The 25,660-nt window shown below is 49.6% G+C and overlaps 2 protein-coding genes across 7 annotated transcripts in view; one reads left to right on the forward strand and one right to left on the reverse strand.

Moving 5' to 3' along the window:
* Positions 1-25,660, reverse strand: part of Msi (RNA-binding protein musashi) — a 118,664-nt gene that overhangs the window by 15,962 nt on the left and 77,042 nt on the right. For all 6 annotated transcript variants that reach the window (XR_013086998.1, XM_076825483.1, XM_076825482.1 and 3 more), the window contains one exon: positions 329-569. Coding sequence is in view for 5 of the 6 variants with exons in the window: in XM_076825483.1 (XP_076681598.1) it covers positions 329-569 (241 nt within the window). In the remaining variant the exon portion in view is untranslated. The remainder of the gene's footprint in view (positions 1-328; positions 570-25,660) is intronic.
* Positions 2,056-24,725, forward strand: LOC143375886 (uncharacterized). The gene is made up of 3 exons (XM_076825491.1): positions 2,056-2,132; positions 3,416-3,491; positions 24,486-24,725. The coding sequence occupies exons 1-3, from the start codon at positions 2,107-2,109 to the stop codon at positions 24,684-24,686; spliced, it is 303 nt and encodes a 100-aa protein (XP_076681606.1). The 5' UTR covers positions 2,056-2,106; the 3' UTR covers positions 24,687-24,725.

Below are 25,660 nucleotides of genomic sequence, written 5' to 3' on the forward strand. Positions count from 1 at the left end.
ACAACCCCACCCTCCCTCCCCTCGACCAAGACAACTTTTTGGCAAGGCTGTGACGCCGGCGCCGATGCGAACGATTTGACCTATCGAGGAGGAAACTGACGAGAATTTCAACGCGCCGGTCACCCGATCGCGAGCTTGTCCCACGTGAAGTTTTTCTTCCGATTCTGGACGCAACGTGGATCGACCCCCAAACTTACTAAGCTCATCGCGGACCACCCAACGCACCGAATAGTCCAGAGCTAACGGATCACGATCCGCGGAACAAGCTCGCAATGGGTCACCGCTAAAGATGGGCAAGCCGAGAGAGCTTCCATCGAGGTAGACCGACCTGTGTAACCGGATCCTTCATGATGAGAACGTCCGTGACGGTACCAAACATGCCAAAGTACTCCCTGAGCTTCTCGCTGCTCGTCTGCCAGGACAGGCCGCCGACGAACAGCTTGCCTGGTGCCGGGTCGCCTCCGTTTGGTGTACTCCTGCCGGAGCTGCCAGAGTGGCTACCGTTTATAGGCACCAGGGCGTTGTGGAAGTCGTGCTCGATCGCACCGTTCGCCGTCTCCATGCCGGCGCTGAAACACACAATGACAAAATCATGACTCGTTAAATACACGAGCATGGCTGGGTCAACACCCAGCGATATCGCGGATTTCCTGTACACGCGAGTATCCAATTCACCCTTCACTCTCGAACCACTGAATAGGTAGCCTTTTAACCCGTTAAGGGGGAACGACACCTTGAAGCCCGGGAAAAAAGTGCAATTTTTTTATTTTTTCTTAGATATCCATACTTCGTAGGAAAGTCATTGATATGGGGTTTAAATGTGCATGTAGTGGACGGTATTTTAGAGTTTTTGTGTGACAAAATATACAGTTTTAATCAAGTTATAGAGGTCGTCGTTAGAGCGCGACGCGTCGAACAGGATCTGATGGTTTCCCACTTTATTCACGTCGCGTTCACCTGAGAAAAAAAGGAGAGCATTTTTTTAATCTATATTAATACAGTTACAGTTAAGCGTACGGAAATTAAAAATAAATTATTTTTACTATTTTTTCCACCCCAAAATATATTGATTTTTTCCTTAAACTGACTCGAAATTTTAGAACTTTCACCTTTAAGCTCCGCCATTTCTCCAAAAATTATTGTAATTAAATTTCCGTACGCTTAACTGTAACTACATTAATATAGATTTAAAAAAATGCTCTCCTTTTTTTCTCAGATGAACGCGACGCGATTAAAGTGGGAATCCATCAGATCGTGTTCGACGCGTTGCGCTTTACGGCGACCTCTATAACCACACAAAAATTCTACAATACTGTCCACTACATGCACATTTAAACCCCACATCAATGACTTTCCTACGAAGTATGGAAATCTAAGAAAAAAAAAAATTGCACTTTTACCAGGCTTCGAGGTGTTGTTCTCCCTTAATACCGAACCGACGAACAAAGTAGCAACGGTAGAACACAATAGAAGGGGCCATTGATTTTACACTTATCTCGAGAACCGTTGCATCATACGCGTTTCGAGAATCAAAGGACGAACGAAATCACGTTAGAATAACGCGTGAATAATGAAACCGGCACCGGTGCTTTCTCATGTCATTGCATAATTAACGAGAGGTTACAGGTACTTTAATTACCGGCAAGCCGCTAGAGCGACGAGGAAAACCTTTTCACAGCCGCCAGTTTTTCGCCAGCAATTTATTGTCCAACCGTTGGCTCTCGTTTCCCTTTCACGCTAATGTTTATGTATGCCGCGCAGCATTAAACGAGCCTCCGCAAGGCCTTTTGAATACATATTTCAGGCGCGTCGAAGGGCTCCCCGAATCGGGCCCTTTTGCTAAATATTCTCCACTATGTGCGTAGAATCTCAGACACGATATTGTTCGACGTCGCTTAGATGTATCGGGAAAAATATTCTCGTCTTCCTAACTGGACCGAGCGCGATTCGGACCTAACGGGGGTTCCTCGGGCGATTAATTCCCATTTAACAGGACACCACAGAGTGCCGGTACACGCTTTTTCTCTATTTTCGCCGCAGATAATACCGTTGCTGGTCGTCCAAGCTTGCGTGCTCGTGGCCATTCCTCTCATAAGCTGTCACAGGATGTTCGTTACAACGATCGATGTCAAGTAAGTTTGCCCCGGCCGCGTCAACACCTCGCCGAGCGTCAGAAAAGAATGTTTATCGCGCGTCGCGAAAATACGGTGAACTGTCGCGAGATCCCGTCTAGTTACCCCGTCCACGGAAAAGCAGGAAAGCCCTGGCACGGAGTTCCGCGGAGCTATCGACAAATAAGGCAAGGAAACGCGAGCAGACGCTATCGAGGAAACGAGCTTACGATCCGACGACTCGGCAAAGATCCCCACGATTTCAATTATCGAGTCACGGATATCGCGCCTGCGGTTCGCGCTTGTCGAGTAGGGTAATTGCGGGAGAGATGCCGCACTGGGAGAGGCGCCGCACCTTCGGTAGTTCAGGGTTATCGGTAATAAAATACAACACTGTCGATTTGAGTTGCTTTAGGCTGTTCGTTTAGGTTAGATTAATAAGCGAGAACGTGTTTCCATTATTAATTTTAAAGATTTTGCTATTTTTTTAGGTAAGCCTACCGCACTTTGCCTTAATAGTTATACGTCGAGTTTATTTTTGCTATCGTAGTAGTTAAAAATTCATAGTTTTTCGTGATATAACTTTTGTAATACGTTAAAGGAACTCTGTGGAATATTTCTCGGTTAGAATAGGTCGTGTTCGACGTATCACTTGAAAATACGAAAGTGCGTCGTCTCTTCCGGGTATTTCTTTTACAACTTTTAATGTTAAAAATGCAAAAAGAATGTCTCAAAATAGATACCGTGATATCTCACGGCAAATTATTTATTTTTTAATGACAAATCTGAAAATCCAAACATATTCGTGGACTTTTTACTCTTTTTTCACATTTTATTTTTATTTTATGTGTAATGAATGTGAAAGGAAGAAGAAAAGACAATTAAATTTAGAAGAACAGAAATAATATCTGCACCTATTTATTTTTCCAATTTTATTGTATTTTATAACTGTATAAATTAAAAAGTTGTTTCATTTTACTTTGCTTTTACTATTTTTTTAAATAGAAAGTTAAAATTGACAAGTTTAAATGGAAAATTAAACTTTTTTTTTTTCGAAATGCGGCACCACTCCCGCGCGTGCGGCGTCTCTCCTAAAAAATGGATGTTTTTAGTTTTAATTTTTTAACGGTGACAAATATTAAAATTTGGATTTTCTTTAATGCTAGTAGTAAGACAAGATGTTCAACTAATAATATGTACCCTTGGAAGAAATTGGCATTGCAAAATTTAGACACGGTGACAATTTTGCGTAAGGTGCGGCAACTGTCCCACAATTACCCTAATTCAATGCTTTCTGCACACAGCTTTGACAAGTATCAACGCTTCGAGATACCGTCCATTCCGCGGTTCTTCGATCTGCGAAATCCCCGGCATCTTAAGGTGAGTGATCTCTAATTAACCTTTTGCAACGCTTCCGCTAAGAACAAATTCTTTGAAGCGCGGAGCGAAAGAGGAGGATGATACCTCCCTCTGCCGATTCTAGATTCCTCCTCCGAAACGCGCACCTTCCGTGGCTACGCGCACATACGCGAGACGACGATATCGAATCGATTGGGGTGAAGACGCCGCGATATTTTATTTTCTCTCCACTGTCACCCTTCATTACCCACAACTGCCGAATCGATTCGCTGTCTCTGTTCGCTAGCTCCATCGACGACGACGACGACGTTCGCGTTCCCACGAGAATCGAACCCTGATGTATCTGTCCATCTCCTTCGTCTATCACCGTCATCGTGAGAACTACCAATCGTCGTCTATTATCGTTAGTCCCAACAGGCTTGGTTGCGTTTGCCCTTTCCCGAAACCGCTGCTTCTCTAACAGAAGAGAAGGTGTCTCTCTCGAATATGCCCAGCAGTAGTTGATTTTTTGCAAACCACGAGGGAAGGGAAAAGCATCGAGAGAACGACAACCCCCGCTCGTCCATTTGGCAATCAATTTCCGGTGCGCGATAATTAATGCAGGCCAAGCGCGGTCGACAAAGAGAAACGAAATTCGCTATCGAACAATTCTCGAGCATCGATCTTCCAATTATGTCGCTAACGATAGCCCTTTGCGCTCGCATCGCCCGAGGCGGACTCAACTGTTGTGTTCAACGGGTTTTTGTAAATTCTCGCAAAGGTGTCCCGGGGCGTAATCGACTGACAAAAGGGCAGCCCCGTACGGCAGAGTTTATTTTGCGTGAGAAATGCAGGTAACAGCTGTAAATTGCTTTTCGCCAGAAATCTCTCTTCCAACTCCTACGCCCATAATTCTTCCTCCGATTACACAATAATATCCCTCGACTTGAATACCGAAGAAGATACAGTAGCCCAGGGACTAATCGATCGACTAATCGATGGGCGATCGGCTCTGCTACTTGGATGCGGCGGCCCGACGCAACGTCCCGGGCGAACAACTCTGAGAGTAGAGAAAGGAATGGTTCTAGGGGTCGGTCCAGCAGCCGTAACAAATTCCGGAGCTGTACGCCGCGCCGTAGGCTGCTCCCTGAGGATTCGCGAGCAACGGCCACGGTACATTCACCAGAAAGAGAGACGGGAGGGCCAGAAGAGCTGCACGTTACTCCGGTTCGGTTCTAGCGCCGCGAGGAACGTGGACAGAGCGCGCGAGGGGGATGTTCGGGATGCAGAGGTCGAGGAAACGCGGGGCGGCCACGGGTAGGAGGTCCCGGGGGTGGAAGGGAAGACTGAGAGAAGGAGTGTTTGTGCGCTCGTGTGTAGGTACAGCCCTGAGAGGAAGGGAGACGCGTGGCGCCGCGAGCAGCAGGATGAAACGAAAAGGGGAGAATGGAGGCTTTGTAACGGTTTACGGTGTGCGAGGGAGAACGGAGACAAAGGGCGAAACGAGCAGCCAGAACAAGGACGACGGACTAGCGATGGCGGTGATTCGGGATGATCGTGCGCGAGCAATACCGGCGGATTCGATTTTTCAAACTGCCCTGTCGGCTGTTCCACCTTCTGGTCGACAGCCGTCGAGTAGTGTTCGCATTCTGCGTTTCGGCAGCCATTGATCCGAATCCCGTGCATACAGTAAGATTCGTTGCAACGTTTCGCTGGTGCCGCAGCTGGTGATAGGTCGATGAGCGTTGGGCCAGCGACGAGGATGCGGCACTAGGGAAGCAGCTACGGGAAAACCATTGATATCGCTCGCGAGGGCATCATTCCCATCGCTATATGCTATGTGCCAACAGGCTAGAGGGAGAAGGAGGTGCGCGAGGGCGAGAGGAAGGGAGGAAGAGAGGGTCCAAGTGAAACGGGGCGAGCCGTTCGAGGGAGTCGGCCAGTGGGGGATGAAAGAGAGAGAGCACGCGAGCCAGCGGGGGTGGAGGGTGAGAGAACGCGCAGCTGGTGGATCAATACACCCCTCCGCGTTCTTCCCTCGCCGAGTTGTCGCGCTCGCTTTTGCAACGTTCCGCCCCTGCGGAACGTCTATCGGGAGATGTGACGGTCTTTTTCTCTTTCGCCGCCTAATTTCCACGTAAACTCGTCTCCCTAGCAGCCATTCCGCATTAGTCGGCTTTTTCTTCCGCGTCTTCATCCCTCTCCGCCCATTTCTTTCCCATTACGTCTCGATCCCGAGTCCTCCGTCCAGGATATCTCTCTCTTTCGAAATTCCATGGGACCGCTTCTTCCATCGGCCGCGAGAATTTCATCCGCGAATGCGTTTACGGGAAAATCTCGGCCATTACACCGAATGGAAGCTAATAATCTTCGAGATAAGCTTGCTTCTTGGGTTAAATCGATTCCAACCGATCTTTGCTTCTTGGTTTTTTACGCTGATCGCTTCCGAGCCACGCGACTCATTCAATTCTCCGCGCTTCCAGGGAGACATCGGCCAGACGGTCTAGACATAATGTTCAGCTGACTGCTCGAAATCTTGAACCGCATTGCGTGGCGTTTTTACTCTCGCTTCGTCTCGGTCACACCATAATACAGGTTTACGAAGACCAACTGGGCATAGTTAAGTAATAATAAGATATACGAATAGAATTGCGATTATTCAGCATCGGTTGCCGAAGACGAATGCCCGCTCGAGGCGGACGAAAGGATCGTCACTCTCTGTTCTCTGTTTTCTGGGCGATCGCGTGATTAATGGGAATTAAGTTGCTGCGGAAGTTGACGGTTAACCGTGACCTTTTGTTTTCAAGGGGAAGACTGGGTATCTCCCGGAGTTTTAAGAGTGCACCGTGATTGATTAAAAAAAAAAATGTTTGAAAGGGTATTCGACGGGATACGGAGCAACGACCGAATCGAGCGAAAAGTTGCAAGGGAATGGATCGAATGGGCATCGCTACCCATGACCCCGATCGCCTAGGGTGCGCAACGGAAGGAGGGCTAGTAGGAGGCGGGAATAACGGGCCAGGGGTGAAGACGGGGAGAAGACGGAGAGAAAACTGGACGCGACAAGGGTTCCAGTATTTCCAGTATCGGTAGACACCCTGTGCCAGCAGCAGGGTAGTCCCCGCCGGCCCTCGGCAACGTCGAGGGTTACTTTCCTCCCTTTCTCTGCCGCCCTTCTTCAGCCTGGCCGCGCTCTCCCGCGTCTCTCTCCGTCTCGCCGGCCCTCCCCAGAGGCCGTGCGAGCGAGCGAGCTAACACGCGGAATATGCGCGGACAGACGCGCGCACCAGCTATCCAGCCACCCTTCGCTATCCACCCAAGCTCGTGTCGTGGGGTTCCAACAGCCGAGGAGAGGGTGCATTTCGTGGCCTGGTGGGGCTGCGAGGGTGGAGGAGAAGCTCTGCCGGGTGGGGGAGGGACAGGGTGCGGAGGTGGCGTCGACAGCGAGCGACGCAGTGCCGTCGGGACGCTCGTCCGTGCGATACCGCCTCCACAAGAGTGAGCTGGACGCCGCCAGCGGCGAGGCACACGACACCGACATCGTCGCCGTCACCCTTCGCATTGCTTCCTTGGTTGCTGGCCGATGATCCTAACACCGGACCGACCATCCTCGGCCGTGCACGAATCACGAATCACGGCTCGCAAAGTACGCGCACGCTTTTCTTGGGGATCGCCAAAGTCCTCTCCAGCGAATAGTCCTCGGCAGGGTGTTACAGGGCGTCGCGCGATCACCAACACACCGCAAGTCTACTCGATGATATCGACCGGACTCGCGAAGAATTCTGCTCGCAGGAGATTCAGACCACTCGAACACGCTCCGCCGCCGTCCACGATCCACTTGCCGGGGATATTGTCCTGTCACAGCAGTACGCCTATAAAGAGTTACTGGTGTGATGGGACATTGTCCTCGACTTGCGGCCCACGTCCAAGTGTTTCTTCCCCAGACTTGCCAGCGTAAGGAGAAGACTTTTAATAAAGTGTTTCACGCTCCGATTGTGCTTCGTGACGCTAATAGAAACTACTCCAGACTTTTCTGTTGTTCCGCGGGACCAGGATACCACCTACGATCCGCCCGCCACGCTCGTCTCGGTGGAAAAGATGGCCACGAGGTGAAGGCCCCTGTCAAGGTGTCTCTTAATTCCTGCCAACGACGATGCCACGACCATTACCGGTCGATAAGGCAGCTTCCGGAAGGTGCGGCTAACCGCTGGCTGTGCTGGTCGATCGAAAAACTTTCTCCACCCTTTGGTTAACGGGAGAATGAACGAGGAAGATGAATCCTTCTGGCTGAACCCCTAACAAACACGCTAGCTTTCTCTTGCCGCCCCTAGGCCGCGAAGATCCTTTAAAGGAAACCTAACTCTTCTCTCTGAAACGTCAAAGTTGTCGCCAATAGTGAATCGCGGAATGGACTCTAAATGAAATTGCTCCGTGCTGTGTGGATTCGCAAGATGGCCGTAGCGTCAAGCAATGTAGCCCCTTGTGTTTCGGTCAGATACCATTTCGTTTCGACGAGCTTTCATCCAATTATTCCATATCGCGGACAAACTGAATCGTTAACAAAAGAGAAAACTCCCTTGCGTCGAAAGAACTTGGACGGAGAAGCAGTCTCTGCTCTACCGATTCGAGGACGACGAAACGAAGAGATTTTCATGGGAGTTCCTCCTTCGAGCTATTGCGAACGGCCAGTTTCATAAGAGGACTTATCTAAGAACCGTTACGATCCAACGATGACAAAATCGTGGTGGCCCAGTTACGGGGAGTAGCCCTACGGTTCCTTTTGTCGTTTCAACCCCAAAATATCTGCAGTCGTTTACTAAATAATGAATCAGCCTCGTTTCCGTGCGCGACTCGGTGTACCGAATTAGAGCGGCGCCACGACGGGGTAGTGGAGAACTCGAACGGGGTCGATGAAAAGGTTAACGCCGGGTTTAGGTCGATCGTAAGCCCTCTCCTCTCCCTCCCTCTCTCTCTCTCTCTTTCCCTCTAGTCGCCCCTCTCTTTCTCTCGTCGACTCCCCTCTAGGTAGCTTGGTTTCCCCAGTTTCGATCAGAGCTTCTACTAGCTACGACGTTCGATCGGTGTCTGAATGACGTATATGGACATGTTCGTAACCCTCCTTCAGAACCCTCGTCTTGCCTAAAACTCTCGTAGGCGCCGTATCCTACTACACCTAATGCCAAAGTCGGAAATCCGTTTTACCGTCCCCGGTAAATCATCGGTCACAGGTATACCCGGTGAAGCAGTCGAGATTCAACGTTAATCGGGTTCAGTGCTTTTCCTCGGTCGACGAGTGGATTGACCATCTTTTTGACGAGTTACGTGGAAAGATTGTTGGCAACGAAGGTCGGCTCGCGCCCTATCGAATGTCGTTCTAATACTAAAATAGGATAAGCAGAAGCTGAAAACCGGGGAAAGGGCGGGAATGTTCCTCCGGGATGGGAAGACGCCTGTCTCTCCCTAATTATTGTTGGCACGCGACAGCCGTTACGTCATCCACGGTCTGCTTCTGTTCAACCGGTTGAAGGTTACGGAGAGGAGCTTGGTGCATCGTTGCGCTGCTTCTGCATTCCGGCCACCAGCCCTGCCCAATAGCTCTACACGGACTCTTTCTTCTCGTAAATTCACGGTCACGTTCTTCAGTCAGAATGGATGCGAAGTTGGCGCGTGTGCTTCCAAGGATGAGCTACCATCTTCCCTAACGTATCATCTCGTGTACGTCCCGCGCAAGTGAACCCCGCGAAACTAGTCGAACGATAAACGGCGCCGGAAAGCCTGCTACAACGCTACAACCCTACAGCCCCGCGAGAATAGAGGCGTCTAGAGAAAGCTACGCACGAGGAGGGCAGAGTCGTGGGGACAGGAACAGGGACCGCGGCGAGAATTGATTAGCCGTTGGATTAACGGGCGCGGCACGTCTGCGATTCGAAAGAGAAAAGCTTGGAGGTCGTCGTCGGTCAGAGTCGGATTTCATGGGAGGTGGTGTCGGTGGTCGTGCTTTACCCTCGTAGGTGCACGTGGAGGTGGCGGAGCGGTGGTGGTTACTAGTGCGGGTGATAGTGACGGTAACGGTGACGATGACGGGTAGTGGTGGTAGTGATGGTGGTGTTGGTGGTGGTGGGTAGATGGGGTGGGTTGTCATCTAACCTTCCTGCCGGTTGGTAGAGGGCACAGCCACCAGGCGGCGATGCGTCTGACAAGCAGAGAGCAAGGGAGGATGAGGGGAAGGCTGGCTGAGAGAGAACCAGAGGATGGAGGGTTGAAAGGCTACCCCCGTTAAAGGCTGCGTGCACCTGCGGAATATCTCCCGCGGAATCCTGCGAGGACCACTACGCGAACCAGAAGAATGGCCAACATCTCTGAAACGCGAGATCTGAGAGATGTAGAACGGGCGGAAAAGAGAGAAACTGAAAATGCACCGCCATATTCATCCCCGTGAGAGACACCTTAGACAAGACAATCCCCATAGATGTGTAGAGGCTAGATACCACACTGTGTTTCGCGCAGACGTCGTTGTTGTGTAGACATTCTTATAGATTAGATAGAGTCCATTTTAGAAATCTCTATTACATGTACACTTATGTATCTATATGTCAGAGCTAGCTCTAGCTTTAGACGAGGAATTACTTCCTCCTCGCTCAACAATACATATTATTATCAATTTATATAATTCTCTTGGCTTTACATGGATGTACTTACATCTGGACGGATATACATCTATGATAGATTTTATGCTATATGTGTCTTGTATGTGTCAATGAGAGGCCAGCCATACGCGGTGAAAGCTTTGCTCGAATTTTCGCGCGATCGTTATACGCGCGACCAGTGCTGCGCTCAGGATTTAATCTTGGGATCAGAGTCGAACGGATAAAAATATTTTTAAAGCAAATTTAATAGGATTCATTAGACGATTGCAAAGAAATTATTTAAACAGTAAAATCCAGTTTTCCTTTCTTTTTACAAAGTCCCCCCTCTCTGGGTGCACCACTGCTGCGCGTGACTATTTTCTAAGAAACTCGAACGCGAAAACCGAGCGAGTAACAACTTTCGGAAATTAACGGGGAGCAATTTGCATGCATCGCACGTTTGCAGTAGCCTATGCAGTTAGGCTGTGCGTACACGTAATCGTAATCGTTTATGTTAAGCACCACTGCCCTTTGCGTATCATAGAAATGCACACGTAGCCTGTATATTTGATCATTTTCATCGACGATCGTTAGCGATTCGCCCCCCGAGGTTCTCACGATAAACATGTAAAGATCGCTATAAGAAAGAGTACTGCACTAAAATAAATCAAAGTAAGACTGATTGAACGATGCATCGTCTCTACCTCGATATGCCTTCCTTTATCCAACGAACGCTCGAGCTTAACGTTTCATCGAAACTTCAAAAGTAGGATACATATTTGAAATCTATCGGGTCGGGAGGGACGGTGATTCATTTACGAGTTACACGCGTAAACGTCCATTAGGATAATTACACCGTGGTCTGATCGAAGGGGTTATACGTTACGCATCACGGAACAACCCCCGGCTGGGAATGCGCGCGCGGATTTCGAGATGCCCTCTATCGCTCGCAACCGACGAATTTTCCTCCATCGAGAAGGACGAGCGGCAGGACGGCTCCCAATTTATTTTAATTTGGCCGATATTAGTTTTAATTAAGGCGTACAATTAACGCGGAACACGGCGTCGCGGGGCGAGACCGGATGAAAATAACTTGGCTTTAAAGACTTTACGGCAAGTTCTCGAGGGGGATATACGCGGCGGTTAGGGCCTAGACCTCGTCGAGGTGTGCTTGTGCATGAATCCGTGCGCGTGCGTTCACCCATCGGGTCAGGTGTTTGAGCGCGCAGTAGGAGAGCACATTCCGGGACGTAAATACCTAAAAGGTGCCACCGCAGATTCAATAACCTCTAGGTAAACGCGACCCCCAATCGCGTTCATACCAAGCCTAGAGATTTTTCATCCCGCCTGAGATAGAGAATGTGAGATTCCGCCCGGCCGATTCTTAAAGTCCCATTAGTCTAAAAGCCTGTAAGACACGGGATCCTATTAATCTATTTGCAGCGACAGCCCTCGTCATTTTTTCTCCTTCCTCTTGCCGGCACTCACGGCCTCCCTCTCGGAGTTCTCTCCCTCTCGGAGTTCTCTCCCCCACGGTTTGTGTATCCGGCACCCACGTTATTGGATCAATACGCGGGGTTCCAATTAATCCACAGGGGGTGCCCTCGACAGATGGCCTATGGAAAACACCATACCCTCCTGCGTTAGACCCCCTAAACCACAACCACCAGCGTTAGCGACGTCTTCTACGTCAGTCGGGCGCACCCACGACTTCATCGCGGTTCCTACCAGACGGACGGACGTATGTATATGGCGGTCGATCGTTGTCGCTTTCCGATATTAAAGTCACTCGTTCGTGGCAGTATTTGCCGAATACTCTATACCCAGCTTTCAAACTCAAAAATCCCCTTTTAAATTAGCTACGCGCTCATTTCGTTCGATCCCGCCCAGAGAAGACGAAAAACTTCAATCCTTAGCTAGCCTTGGAAAAGAAAAGGGACCTACCCCAGTCACGTGAAAAAATTTCATTATCAACGGGTCTTCCGATTAATCCGGATAAACGAGATCTGCTATGTCTCTGGGACAACCCTTGCAGCCAGAATAGAACGGGAACCGCTAAGTGAGACAAAGTAGTTCGGTCGGCCGACACGAATCGTTCGAAGAAAAGGGAACGAGGTAATTTCGCCGGGTCACAGGGGGGTGAGAAGGATGAGAAGGGTGAAACGGGGATGCTTTCTCTTTCCTTAAATCGAGACTGCGACCCATCGTTCGATCGCTCCGTCATTATGCGACTCTGTCGAAGACAATCTTCGTCGGCGGTTTCCGCTTTCTAGTCTGGCAATTCCCCTTTTCAACCACTGTTATCGACGAGCGTTCGCTTGACCCCACGCACCGCCCGGAATTCTCCAGTGGCTAGGCTTGCTCCAAAGTAATCTGTACTGTTTAATTTATCAAGAACTTGGGGTATCGCGAATATTTGAAATTTCCATCACGCGTCTCGAGAGGAGGAACGTCTTCAAACTGTCATCGGGCCGTCTATCTAGGCCACTCTTATTACGGAGGAGCTCATCATCTCCATCGGTTTCGCGGGCTAACGAGCAGCCCGACTTCGAGCCCGAGTTTCCGTTCGTCGTTCTCGTATCTCGAGCGAGCTCGAACGAGAGAGCTCGAGCCGGTGAAAAACGAAGGGAAAGGAGAGAGCTTCGAAATTACGCTTCCCGGCTTCAATGGCTTTCCTCTCACGGCTTGGCGCGTTATGCGCCGACCAATTAGTGTCTCGCTTTTAACTTAATGGCGTCACTACGCGTCGGTAACGATCCGTGAAAGAATCGCGGACCAACGATTGTAAAGACTCGAGTACATAATAAGAAACTCGTAACGGAGGTATCGATTACTGTTCGCGCACTACCACGGGACACTTAATGAGCCCAATTAACGAGTCACTCGCCGAGATCACGGTACAATGACCCCGAGCGGTGAAATACGCGTAAACGCAGCACGGAGACTGCGAGTGCCGTGGAACAACGCGCGCTGCGAGGGGGTGCCGCGCCGTTCCGTTCCGTTCCGTTCCATACAGTCACGCCATCGCGTTTTCTCAACCCTGTGAGGCGGGCGTGGTCATGTTTGCATTCAATTAATCACCTGGCCGTAGCGCAATGCTGTGGAAACTACGCACGAACGCGTTCACGCGGAGTACAGTTGTAGCCAACTATTCGAAAGGAATTCGTCGCGGTTAATCTGTATATCGGATCGAACAGATCAGTTTAATTAATCCGCGAAGAACCGTGCAAGTTCTGATCGGGTTCCTCTATCCAGACTGATATGTTCTTCGTTCGCGCTGCGTAGGTAGGGGATGGCAGAGTTTGCATTCAATTAGCACGAGGTGACGGGGTGTCTAAGTTCTCGCCAGCTTCTCTTTGGTCTCTACCACTAACAAAGTGGGCGAGCGGAGGGTGGCAGAGAGCGTGAGAGGATTGCGTTCGCTTCGAGTACACCTCGTTATCGCTCAACGGTCGATCGAGTGATGTGCAATGGCGATGGGGTCGAATAGGTAGGTATTGGCAGTAGAGCCAATCAAACTCTTTCGGGATCCTCCGTTGGAACAATTGGAATGCTTTGTGCTGCTCGCGAGCAGCCTTTGCCTATCCTCAAGACTATCAGACTACGAGTAAGTAGAATTTTAAAGAACGAAGTCGCGTAAGGGCGCGTTTCTAACCTGGGGATCGATTGCAGCCGAACCAGGGGGTAAATCCACCCTACCGAAGGGTAGCAAACGGGAGCGGAAAAACGACTTTTGTACTAGTCGGTAAAGTAAATTCTTGGGATACCAGGGGAGCCTGCTGTAGTACCGACCGGTCCGATTTCGGTATAATACCCACGGAGCAGCAGCACCAGGAGCCGAGTAGTTCTACCGTCGCGCGCAATTTATACGAGACGCGAACCCTCGTTTCCTTCCGAACGGGGGGTGGTTGTTTCTAAACGAACAGTGGACTGAAATCCTAGCGCTAATTAATATTGCTCCACTAATTCAGCACCACGATCAATCGAACATTGGTCGTTACTTGGAATTTAAAAATCAATCCCAAGTTTGGGACATAAGAAGTAACGCGTCGTGGAAAGGAGAGAGTGGTTTGTGCAAGCCAGAAAACGCGATCCTCGGATGCGTCGGTCTATTCTAAAGAAATCGAGCATGCTCCCTTGAATATTAAATACCGCCACGCGATGAATCTCCGCGTACAGTTTCCCCGCTTTAAAATCACTACCTGCGAGCAGTAACTAGCCTCGTTAATCAGTTTCTTTGGTGCGTCTATTCGCAGAAAAAGCATTTCATTTCTGCGAAAATCGTCGCTCCGCTTCTCTATTCTGTTGCCGCCGAGCGTTGCAAAGAGTTTCTTTATTAAATTCATACGTATGAATTATTTACACGCGCATTCGCCAGCGATTTTTTTATGCTTTGCGAAACAATATTTCATGCCCACGTATTCCCTCTTTACCCTTGTTTGGTTACTAAAATTTGTAATTAAATTCATTACGTTTTTCCGACGCGCTCTCCGTGGTTTCCGAGTTCCATTATCGCCGCATAGAAGGGCAAAATTTTGCGCGACCAGTTATAGTCATCCTTCCGATAATTATTATTATTATTATTTCCTTATGTTCGCAATAATGTATCAACGGGGTTATACCCCGTTCATAATAATAATTATAATAATAATAATAATAATAATAACAATAATAATAATGATAATGATAATAATGATAATAATAATTAGTACGAATGAATTTCCATGGAAATGAATTAAAATTATTCTCTGTTTCATTGTCCTAAAAAGTAATGAACACGGTGGAACGTGGAAAGCGTGAAAATGTCGGTGGCCGGCTTTTCCAAAACGCGTTTCGCGCGTTGAACTTTCAAACACGTGCAATCCGGCAGTGTCTCGAAAGGTCTTAAAATACACGTTCGAGAGGCTGTCGGCTCTAAAACCGCGAACAACTCGTTCACCGCATAATTCGGCACGGAATTAGCCTGGGTCTAATCGTCTAATCGCCCGACGAAGTTCAAGAAGCAACTACAGCGCGATCAGGACAGTTACCTATTCGACGTGCTTCCGCGATGAATCGAACTTATGCATTACCAGCACAGCATGCGGCGCATCGTCTAGGATTTCGTTGGTTATCTGTCGCGGATCGCTTTTGGATTCACCTCGGATGCTGTGCGCGCAAACTCTGCTCAATCGTCCATCTAACACGCTAGCCCTCTTTTCTCGATCGCGAATCACGCGCTATCACGTCCATCTACCGATTCACCCTCGACCACCCTCCCTTCCCTCCTTGCCTCTCCCTCTCCCTATCGAAGCTCGCGCCGCTCGAGGAGCAGACGAACAGAGCACCGAATCCTTTATTCGCTGTCTAGAGAGGAGGTACTTGGCACCCTCGCGTCGCGCCGCGGCGGTTTCTGAATCAGGTCCAAAAAGAAAGCACTTGAAAACCGGCTAAATTATTCCGCATTTCTTCTCCCTCGACATGGAGTTCGCGTTCGTTACCGCCGCGTCGTGCCGCGACCGCGCCACGCCGGGTAGACGCGAGTTTCGTACCGGCGTTCGATTATCCTCGGAATTACAAGATTCCCGCGACGAACAGAATTTCCGCGGCGCGCGTTCATTCGCGCTCGACGACGCAATAAAACCGCACACTCGACGCGCCGCGCATTCGTTAATCGATACGGAAGTTTGTCGCGCGCTGCCTGAAAACTGCGTCCCCGATGAAAAATTATACGAGGCTGGTTTAACGTTTAGGGGGAGTCCGCGTCGACGATTATTCGTTGAGAAAACAAAGAGAGGTAGAAAATCATTATAGGAGTCGCCATTTCCCGTCTACCAAGTTCTAGGATCGCCCATTTAATTTTCGATTCGAGCCGAGGTTCGCCCGAACAGGTAGATTGCCTGGCGGCCGATTTTTGGCCACTTTAACCGACAGAAATTAGTGGGAGGTAGTTAATCGGTGGACGGAAATCCGCTGGCCGGGATAGACAGAGGCAACCGGTTTTATCGAGCTCGCCGCTTAAATCGGTTACCAAGTGTACCAGTCTCTCTCGACCGATTTAGCCGTCTTAATCGGCCTTCTTCTGCTTCCCTCGGCTGTGCCACGATAACCGGTCGAATTTTTACGACCGAGTTCCGTGGCCAGGCGGCTGCACCTACCTACTCGCATGTCTTACTCGGAGACTAGGCCGATCACGGCATTCGCGGCAATTTAACATCGATCATAGCGATACGCTACTCGTACCAGCTTTTTAACTGGGAATACCGTACGTACAACTTGCCGCAAGTTTCTCAGGATAAACGGTCGCATACGGTTGGCGAAGAGAAATCAATAGCTCAGAGCTGCTCCGCCGATATATTTGGACCGTTTCGGGTAGCTTTTCTCGAGGCAGCAATGGCTGAAAATTGCCAGCAAAATGGTCGCGACGCGAGTGCAAATTTTCACCGGCGACCTCTCGCTGGCATGCTGCGTCCCTCTCGAGTTTCTTTTAACGATCGATCGCTCGGCACGAACAAACGTGTTTTTAAGCGAGGGTGACTCGAGAGGGATGCAGGACTCGAGGAGAAGCGAGGTCTAAGTTGTTCGATTCGTCAGAATGGGGAGGATGTGGTTTACAGGATGTTGGGAAATATCCGGGGCTGAATGCTTCAAAGCTAATTACATCCCGTGGAACGCCAAAGAGATTCGGGCTAGATCCTGGGACCTCTGGAATTGAAAATCCGGCAACTTGAAAGCCGAGAGATCTCGGGCCGCCGTTCAAAAGCGTTCCACGCGAGTATGCCAATTTATTGAAACACTTCTATCGCTACCGAATCTACTCTAATAAAGATAACACGGGTTAAACGCACTCCTGTCAGCGACTAATTTCCATAGTAATCAGCGTCAGTAATTGGCGCAGCTTGTTTGCTTCTAATCAACTGCCGCGTTTAATTAACGCAGATACTATGGTCCCTGGTTGCTGGAAAACAAGCAACCAATGTTACCGAAACTTTACTGAGAGCTGGCAACAGCTGAACGTGTTAATGTTCAACGAAAGCGTAAGGTGAAAAATCCCAAGTGGTGCCCGATTCAACGAAAGACGATCTGCAAAGCAAAACGGCAAACGGCGGATCGTGAGAGCGGTTAGAAAATATGTGAAAACTCGGGACTTGCTACGTCACTACGTTTCCCAGTTTAATTTGCCGAGAGAAGGTGTGGGTGAATGCCGGGGAAACTGATTATCTAGCGTGCAGCGAGAAATGTTTAGCGGCCGCGTTATCAACGGCTCTCGACTGGACGCGGATCTAACGGTGTCTGGTGATCTAGGTCGCTCCAGGACGATACCTTTTCCTCATTTTCTATTTCCGCGTGTACACGTGGCGTGGAGGAGAAAGAAAGAGAGAAAACAGGCCGTCGATCGGCGACGGCAGGAGCAACAGACAAAGAGAATCACAGGCGAGGAGAGAAAGGCAGAGAAACGGTGGCAGTGAGAGAAAGAAGAGATAGAACGGTGACAGAGCGCGAGAGGAGAGACAGAGAGATCTCTGAAAATCAACGCGCGCCTTTCCCCGAGATTTACGCTGACGCGTTCAAACGCACCCGATCGTCCATTACACGAGTAACGACGCGTGCAGGTGCGCGGGGGTAGAATTCGATCGGCGAGGTTGGTAAGATTTGTAAATTCGTAAATTCGAACAATGACCGATGAAGCGGTGGGCGTTGCAACCATTTCCCGTTGCCTTTCTCTCTTTACCTGGACGATAGAGTTATGACAAGAGCGTTCTGGTAATTGGGGACTCACGAGAGACAATAGACCGTATCCCGGTGTCCCGGTCACCGTTGCTCCATCGTTCGTGGCCGCGCCTGGTGGTCCAGCGTCAGTTCACCAGGTCCGACGACCAGGATTCGTACCTGCATCCTTGAAAAAAAAGAGACAACAGGGAGGGTTCTCGGCTGATAAAGGCTCGGTTCGTCTCGTGCGCCTCGCCGTAGGCCCCGCAGCTGCTGCTCCACGTCTCACTGCCCTCACTGTCTCACTCTCTTAACTCATATTCCCTCTCTCGTCTTTCCTCTGCTACTCTTCGCTGAGGAGAGTCGTGGAGAGCCTGCGAAAATCGTCGATGCTTTTCGTTTTCGTTCCGACAGAATAAAGGCTCGAAGATTAGAGATTAGAGTGGGGGGGGGGGATTACGGGAGAGATGGAACTAATTGTTAGTTGCGGAGGTGAGACGCCAGAGACAAAGTCGGCCGAGAGAATGCGAATCAGTGTTTCGTGTTTCGTCATCTACTCTCGTGGAACCGCTGGAGAAACAGCAAGATCGTTCGACCGGTCTGTACGACTAATACTTCTAACCAACGGGGATACGAATATTTATATTCATGTATGTATGTTATCGGGAGGTGTTAGTTGACCGTATCGATAATCATATCGCCGATGCTGGTATCTACGATTACCTGATGCCACGACAATACAATAAATTATAAGACAAACATTCCTTTGGTGAAGAGCGGTGTTAGATAAAAAGTGGTGGGTTACATTATAACTAACGACGAGTAGTAATAATAATAATAATAATAATAATAGTAATAATAATAATAATAATGTACATCAATATAATATATAGATACCAAAACACTACTTGATATATATGGCGTTGGGTTAATGAAATCGAAAGAAACAATCGCTCTAATTCATATCTATGTAGTAAATATAATTTATATCATATATATATATATATGTATGTATCGATACAGAAGCGACAAAATATTCTCTAGAACCAATCTGCGTCACTACCAGACATAGTGTTTGTCACACCAAGTTACCAGTTAGGATTCGCAGATCACAACGAATAATATTTCCACTACAAGCGAGTTTATATATAGTCTACAAACAGCAATTATAAACCGTGGGGGAGGCTCGCGATGGTTAGTCCGCCGTTGCCCAAGTAAACAAACGCTTTCCTGCGGCTAACCGATCGCTACGATTAATTGCGACGCCAGCTCCTATTGCAAACTAAACCTGTTACCTAAGCGAGGGGAAACGATACGGTGACACCGGGGGGAGAAAAACGTGATAGGCGTGGATCCACGAAACTATGTAGATCACGGCTACGCGAATCTTCAACTTTCGCGCAACAGTCGTTCGAATGGTTCGAGCTGCCGCGCGTTAAATTATCGCGTCGACGTGGCGGCGGCCCGTCGATTTGAACAAGTGTTCAAATGAAACTGGGGAACGGTATTAACGGTTTGGATACTTGATAATTTGTTTCGTTGAAAGACAGGCCAATCGACGCCTCGGCAGGCGAGAAGGTCGGGGAGTGGTGGAAGAAAAAAAATGTGGAAAGCGCACGAGGGCCTCTGGATGACCCTGGTGCTTCAAGGTTGAGGGCTGTCTCGAGAAAAGCACGAGAGCCCCGTCAGTGATGTCTCTTGAAAACGGCCGCCTTGTATACACGGCTGTGCAAGGAGTTACAAAAAGGGGGAGGCAGGAGAGTATGTAAAGAGAAGCGACATCCGGGCAAATTAAGGGCGGTTTTCGCGGCAGTTACTCGTTTATACTTTACACGAGTGTTTGAAAGATGGAGCAGCTACTCGTACGTACGAATCACACTTTACGGCTGAGCCCGCAACTTTGGACTTTACCCCCGGAATTAAACGAGATTAGCTGCAACCGAAACTGAACAAGGTCCTTCCCTGCGAAGTCACGGTCAATTTCATCTTTTTCGCTTTCCTCTCTTTTCCCCTGTGCCCAGACTCTAGACTGTAGACTCTCGGTGAGCCGCGGACGTCAAACAATGCACGTGGTACCCACGCAATCGACCCACCTGGATTCGTGGGCGTACATGCGGCTCGATTTACCGTGTTCGAGAGAGACGGTCGGGGGGGCGGAGGAGGGAAGGAGAGGAGAGAAGAGAGAAAACGTCTAGTCGATACTATTCCAAGATGGAGAGACATCGACGAGATGAATGCGAGTCATTGCACGATAGCTCAGTCTCGGAACGACAATCACGGGGAATATGTGTTGCAAATAAATGGAAGGGACGCGTTTAAAATTAGAAAGCGTTTAATGAAGATCGAAGGCGAGACGCGGCGATGTCCAATAATCGAGTTTCCGCGGTTGATAGGCGAAACGAAGGTAGAGAATAAAAGCGCATAAAAATCAGACTGGTTGCTAAAATGCCGCGTTTTAATCTGCTCCCGCGAACTGTTCACGCTCGCCTCTAATAAAATCTTCTCTGACGGCGAAACAGCCGAAGGGCAAAAAACAGTGCAACCCCGAGCCGTTCGGTAGCACGGTTCAAGTTTATTTCGATTCACCCGGCGTTATTAATTTTCGTTCTTCCGCCGTGACGCGTCTCTACCGCGAACGAAAACATTTGCTGGAAAACTGAAGGCTGAAAAGGATTCTGAATGCGATTCACTTTCAACTGCCGAGAATGCATCGATATCAGACGAAGAAGAGAATAGTGGCTGGTTTTCACGAGGAGGCTTAATTGCGAGTCGAATCAATCGGGGGGCTATCACCGGCACGGTCAATTAATTTTCAGCTACGGCCACCCGGTGCCCTGAAATCTCGGTGTTCTGACCACGAATATGGGATAAACGAAAAGCTAATTGCCTCGGTCGCTTGGCAGACGAGCCTTGGAAGCTGGCGTTTCCCGTGACTCGCCTAAGAAGCAACCTCGCTCCTCCTGTGTCGCGAGTTAACGAGCGTGCATCGCGGCGCGAGCGTGGCGCATCGTCTTAACGAGCTCGACGCGTGCACATGTCGCGAATTAACGATCTCCCTTTTGAATGCATCCGATACGATCAGGGTGTGGTGTCTATGCGTTTCAATGGCATCGCGATCTTCCGCCAAGACGATTCACCTGACAGAAAACGCTGCCAGTCCGAGCCTCTCGGCACTGGCGAGCTAGCTCAGGTATCCCGGGATGTCCAATTCCCGTGTCGGGGACATGCTTCCTGGGAATAATCACACCTATGAAGCAAACCCCAAGCCCTGGGGGTCGAGTCTAACGCGCAGCATTATCCAAAACACTCGGCAACAAAGAGAACCCGAATTCAGACGATACTCGTCCTATAGTTCACCGGCCAAACCCTCCATCCTATCCCTCCCTTCGTTCGGCTTCGTCTCGTTCCTTCTTACAAGAAGCCGAGGTGGTACGGCGTACATGGAAAGCGGCGAACGGACCGCCATGCAAAGGGACTGCAAAAGCACGGGTATTGTATGTATGTATGTATATAGATCTGTAGCAAAACTCCCCTCCTTCGCCGGGCAGTGCTCCCACCCTCGACTGCTCTTGAGAGAGCAGCCGGCAAACTCCATTCCTACCCCCTGTGGGCTCTGTTCGAGGCAGCGTCGCCGCCGCTGCCGCCACCGACACCTCCCTCTCGGCAGCCACCCCCAACCAACCTATCTTCCTGGTCAATAACCTCGGTATGCCGTGTACCGCAGCATAATCGGCCACCGGCGCGATTCGGATCAACGAATTGTGTTTCGATGGAACACGTGCCTTTTCACCCTCCCCCTTTTTCCTCTTCTTCTTCCGCTTCCGCTCTCAAGCACGGCTGAGAGATCGTGCAGCGGATGCACGCGCAGATGTAATTGATGCAATTGCTTCTTGGGCTGTTTCGAGACCTCTCTGTTTTTGCGTGCCACGCGAACAGTTTAGTTCTATTCGATTTCTAGGAAAAGAAACGACGCTCGCTTCTTTACTCGCCCCCCCGGCTACGACCGTTTGAAATGCAAATTTTTATTCGATTCGCGACTCTTTTGTTTCCACCCGCTTCCGCGTTCGTTTTACAAGCGCCTTCGAGGAATCAGTCTGGTAATAAAAGTCCACGTTAAACATTCCCCGGGATACATTACACGTTTGTAGAAGCTCCCGATATTAGGGTAGAAATTCCTCTCGCCATCCGTGCTTATCGATCCCTGGACGACCCGATGGAATCGTTACAACGTTCCTTTAAAATGCATTCCGTGTATTCCGCCCGCAGTGGAAGAAGCCAGCGCTGCGCAGTGCCACGTACTTCGAAAATTCTATATCCCCGGCAGAATCGAGTGTACAGGCCCCACCGCAGAACGCGTCAATAATTTAAAACAGTCAAGCCTCTACAACCCCCAAAATAAACGGCACAGAAATTCGGATCGCTGCGCGAGTAACCGCGAACGAGACCCGAGTAAGTAGTACAAATAAACGAAATCTCGGCCAGTCTGTTGCAGCGGCTAGAAAACGTATCCTTTTAAATCATGCGGACCAGTGAAGCTATAACATACAGGATACGATCGGATCGATAGGGTGATTTTTCGAGATAGAAACAACAGGTTCCAGAGACTCTGGGGAGGGTTGCCACCCCCGTGAGGTGACGCCATCTGTGCCAGTTGCCGGGAAACTCGTCTTAAAAATCATCCCCCTAAGATCAATACGCCGTACGGGCAGACAGTAAGTCTGCGAAACGCGACCAGAATACCCCAGGAGGCTAGCGATTTTAATTTTCACGACTACTCTCGATGAGTGAGGAGTAGGGAGGAACCGGGACCGATACCAGAAAACACGATGCTTGCGAATTTCTCCTACGCGAGAGCGCAACGTGTGAGCTGTAAATTTAGCAACAAGGAGATTTCCACCGAATTCAACGGATTAATCAACCTTACTCTTACCCCTATATGACTGACAATTGGTCCACGAGTCATCCCCTAGGGCTGCTAAGAGTCGATCCATGTGACGGTCAGCCGTTCACGCCAATCCTGGATAGGGTTTCATTGTTTACGAAGAAATTCACGGGCCAGCTGTGCGTGGTTCGGACGATTTAGGCTACCGCACGCTTTGGAAACCGTAGCAAGTGAAAAAGAGTTGATCGTGAACGACCAGGGAAGACCCGTGAATTCGGGTCAGGCATTTGGCTTACGAGGGAAGTTTCCAAAGGTTTCCAAAGCTCTCTCGCTCTTCACCCCTGCGGATAGTCCACTTTGCGGCTTCTAACGAGATAATTTGATTTCCAGGGTGCAGGAGCGCGAGCGCCAGCGAGAGCGGCGCTCTCTGATCTCTCGCGTGTTTTCCTACCAATATTTTTCCTAGCTGGCCGTTTGTGAAATCAACGGCGACCGAATCCCACCCCGATCGACAATGTATCGGGAACGTTTCATTAGATTACGATTTCCAACGATCGAGCCTGGGCATTTAAACGGATTACGCTTTTTCGTAACAGCGATGGAATCATTGAAAAGAGGCTGGGGAACACGTGTCACCGGGTGTGCGGTACACGCAAACAGCGTGGCGAAGCTTGCACGGGTGTAACACGCGCGAAACCGCCGGTGCTGTACGCTTTGTGACGTCCGTTGAAAATTTATCGCGTCAGAATTCATTTCGTACCCCGGAAGAGAAACTGCCGAATCGATTGGCGGGACCTCTTCTTCCCGATTTCGTGTGACGGTACACAGGCCGCCATCATTTGATCCTGCTTTTCAACTCTGTCGTTATCGACCCCCGCGGACAAAGGCGGCTAGGTAAATAAATACAAAGGACGCGCGAGACGAAACGAGTGGAGGCGCCCTCGCCCTCGCCCTCCACAATCCAAGTCTTTGAAAGCCACGTCAAAAGGACTTCGGTATAGAAATGTCTTCGAGCCCTTAACGCGATTCTAACATAATCTTATTTACAGATAGTATGAAATCTGTGCCGCCTTAATCCATGCGCGCAATTTTTTCTCGTCGAAACGGCCGAAGACGAGTCGAGGGCTTCAAGTATCTTTGAGCACGCACGGAAATTGTCGGGGTGGTTGTTGAAAATCTAGGTTCCAAAAGGGAGGGAACGAGAGTGGAGTTAATTGAGACGCGGTGACTGTAGGAGCCTACTTGTGACTATACAGATGCGTATCATCGTTAGACTAGTGAATCCACGCGCAGGATAATTGAAGCTTTCGTTAGGTTGCTTGAAAATTACATATCGCGGACTATATCAGCAGAATTAAATCTGTTTGCATCTGTGGAATGACGATAGGTGTACTTTCTCTGTCCGAAAAAGAGGCGAAACGAACAAATGGTCTAGCCCCGATGATGATACGGCAGTGGCGGGGCACTAGTCGCGGGAAACGCGAGGGGCCCGATTTAATATTGACAATGCCAACGACAAAGTTCCTAGCGAGGCTGAGTAAGGGTTTAAAGAGGGTTGCAGCGGTAAGCAGCTTATTGCGAGCGGTGCGCTGCGGATTTTCAGCAACGTCACTGTTTCGCGTTGACTTCTACCGGATGGCTCGCTACACGAACGAGACATCTCCACCGAAATATCTTACGCTATCGGATGAGAGCTGGCGCATTCGCGGCGGCTCTCCTTTCCTCCACGCGAGGCGCAGTCACCCTCGCAAACTCGATGACTTTCGCACTGCACGATGTTACATTATAACAGAAACTCCTGAACAGGCAACGCTCTTAAACTACCCTCTCCGTTTTCAGTTGATGAAAATGCAAGAGTTGAAGCCAGCGATCCACTTGGACAATCGGTACAGATTAATGAGGCTCGAGTCAATGCTGGACGCTGATGGAAATGAAACGGACAGCATCGGCGAAGACGAGACTGCTCCACCTGATTTGGAAGAGGCGTTTGACAGAGCGGTCAAAGAAGGTTATCGTCGCAACCCCTTTTCCTCGCGTTAATCTCAAGGTTTCACTCTGTACTGTTGTTAAATCCGTGGATGTTGAATAAATAGCATCAGTTTTGAAACAATTAAAATTCCGAGATCATTTTTACAAGCATTATAATCCATCCTCCCCTAAGACACCGGAGGAAAACGACGAACGATTCAAGGTAAGTTAGACCGACACGACCCGATTGAGCTCCGTGGGGATTGAATCTAACGGCGGATGTAAAGCAGCTTTTTGGGCGAAAAAGGGCTACGATACGAGCACTCGGAAGATGCTTGTCTCGTTGCTATGCCAGGTGGTATGTAGTTCGCAGACAGCGAGAGGCGAACGACCCTCGTTTTTGATGTTGAATGGTACAGTAGGTAGAGGCAGGCAGCTGTTGCACGTTCCGCCCCGAGATTATAAAGCTGTGCCGTGAAGCGGCGCGCGGCGGTTCAGTGAAACTTGTGATCGTTTTCGAGGATGTCCGTACACACAGCGATATCGTTTTCGTCTGCAACTTTTCCATCCCCGCGTCGCGTCGCGGCGTCGTTTCGTTAGAACGATTCTAAACCGATTGGATTCACAAACGGTCCTCGCGTTCGCAGATCAGAGGGCACGGACCGTCCACAGCCACGGGATTTCGCGCGAAAATGAGAATGATGTAACACGTACGAGTGCAGGCTCACCGAAATGTGACTAGCCCGACGCGACGCACGCGTCCATCGTCGATACCGATATCCCATAGACCGGATAAATCGCTCGGACGCGGTGCGAACGCCAGTAACGAGCAGATAATTTCGCGGCGATAAACGATCGCCGCCCAATGTACAGGACATATCTAGCTATGAATGGGATGTAACGTACTACTCTAAATTAGTTCTGGATAATTTCCAGGGCATTGTGGGAGGGGACTAACAAACGATCGTGTACTTTACGCGCGTAAAACGCCCCTAGGTGCCGCGCCGACTTGGACATTCTCCAAAGCGAGGCTTGGCCCTCTGCGA

Source organism: Andrena cerasifolii, chromosome 13, assembly GCF_050908995.1.
Source record: "Andrena cerasifolii isolate SP2316 chromosome 13, iyAndCera1_principal, whole genome shotgun sequence".
Lineage (NCBI taxonomy): Eukaryota > Metazoa > Arthropoda > Insecta > Hymenoptera > Andrenidae > Andrena > Andrena cerasifolii.

Excerpts from the sequence above, each read along its gene's own strand:
- LOC143375886 (XM_076825491.1), top strand. The coding sequence starts at position 2,107 with ATGTTCGTTACAACGATCGATGTCAA. Across the intron at positions 2,133-3,415 it reads GTTACAACGATCGATGTCAA|CTTTGACAAGTATCAACGCT; the intron begins GTAAGTTTGCCC and ends TTCTGCACACAG. Across the intron at positions 3,492-24,485 it reads GAAATCCCCGGCATCTTAAG|TTGATGAAAATGCAAGAGTT; the intron begins GTGAGTGATCTC and ends CTCCGTTTTCAG.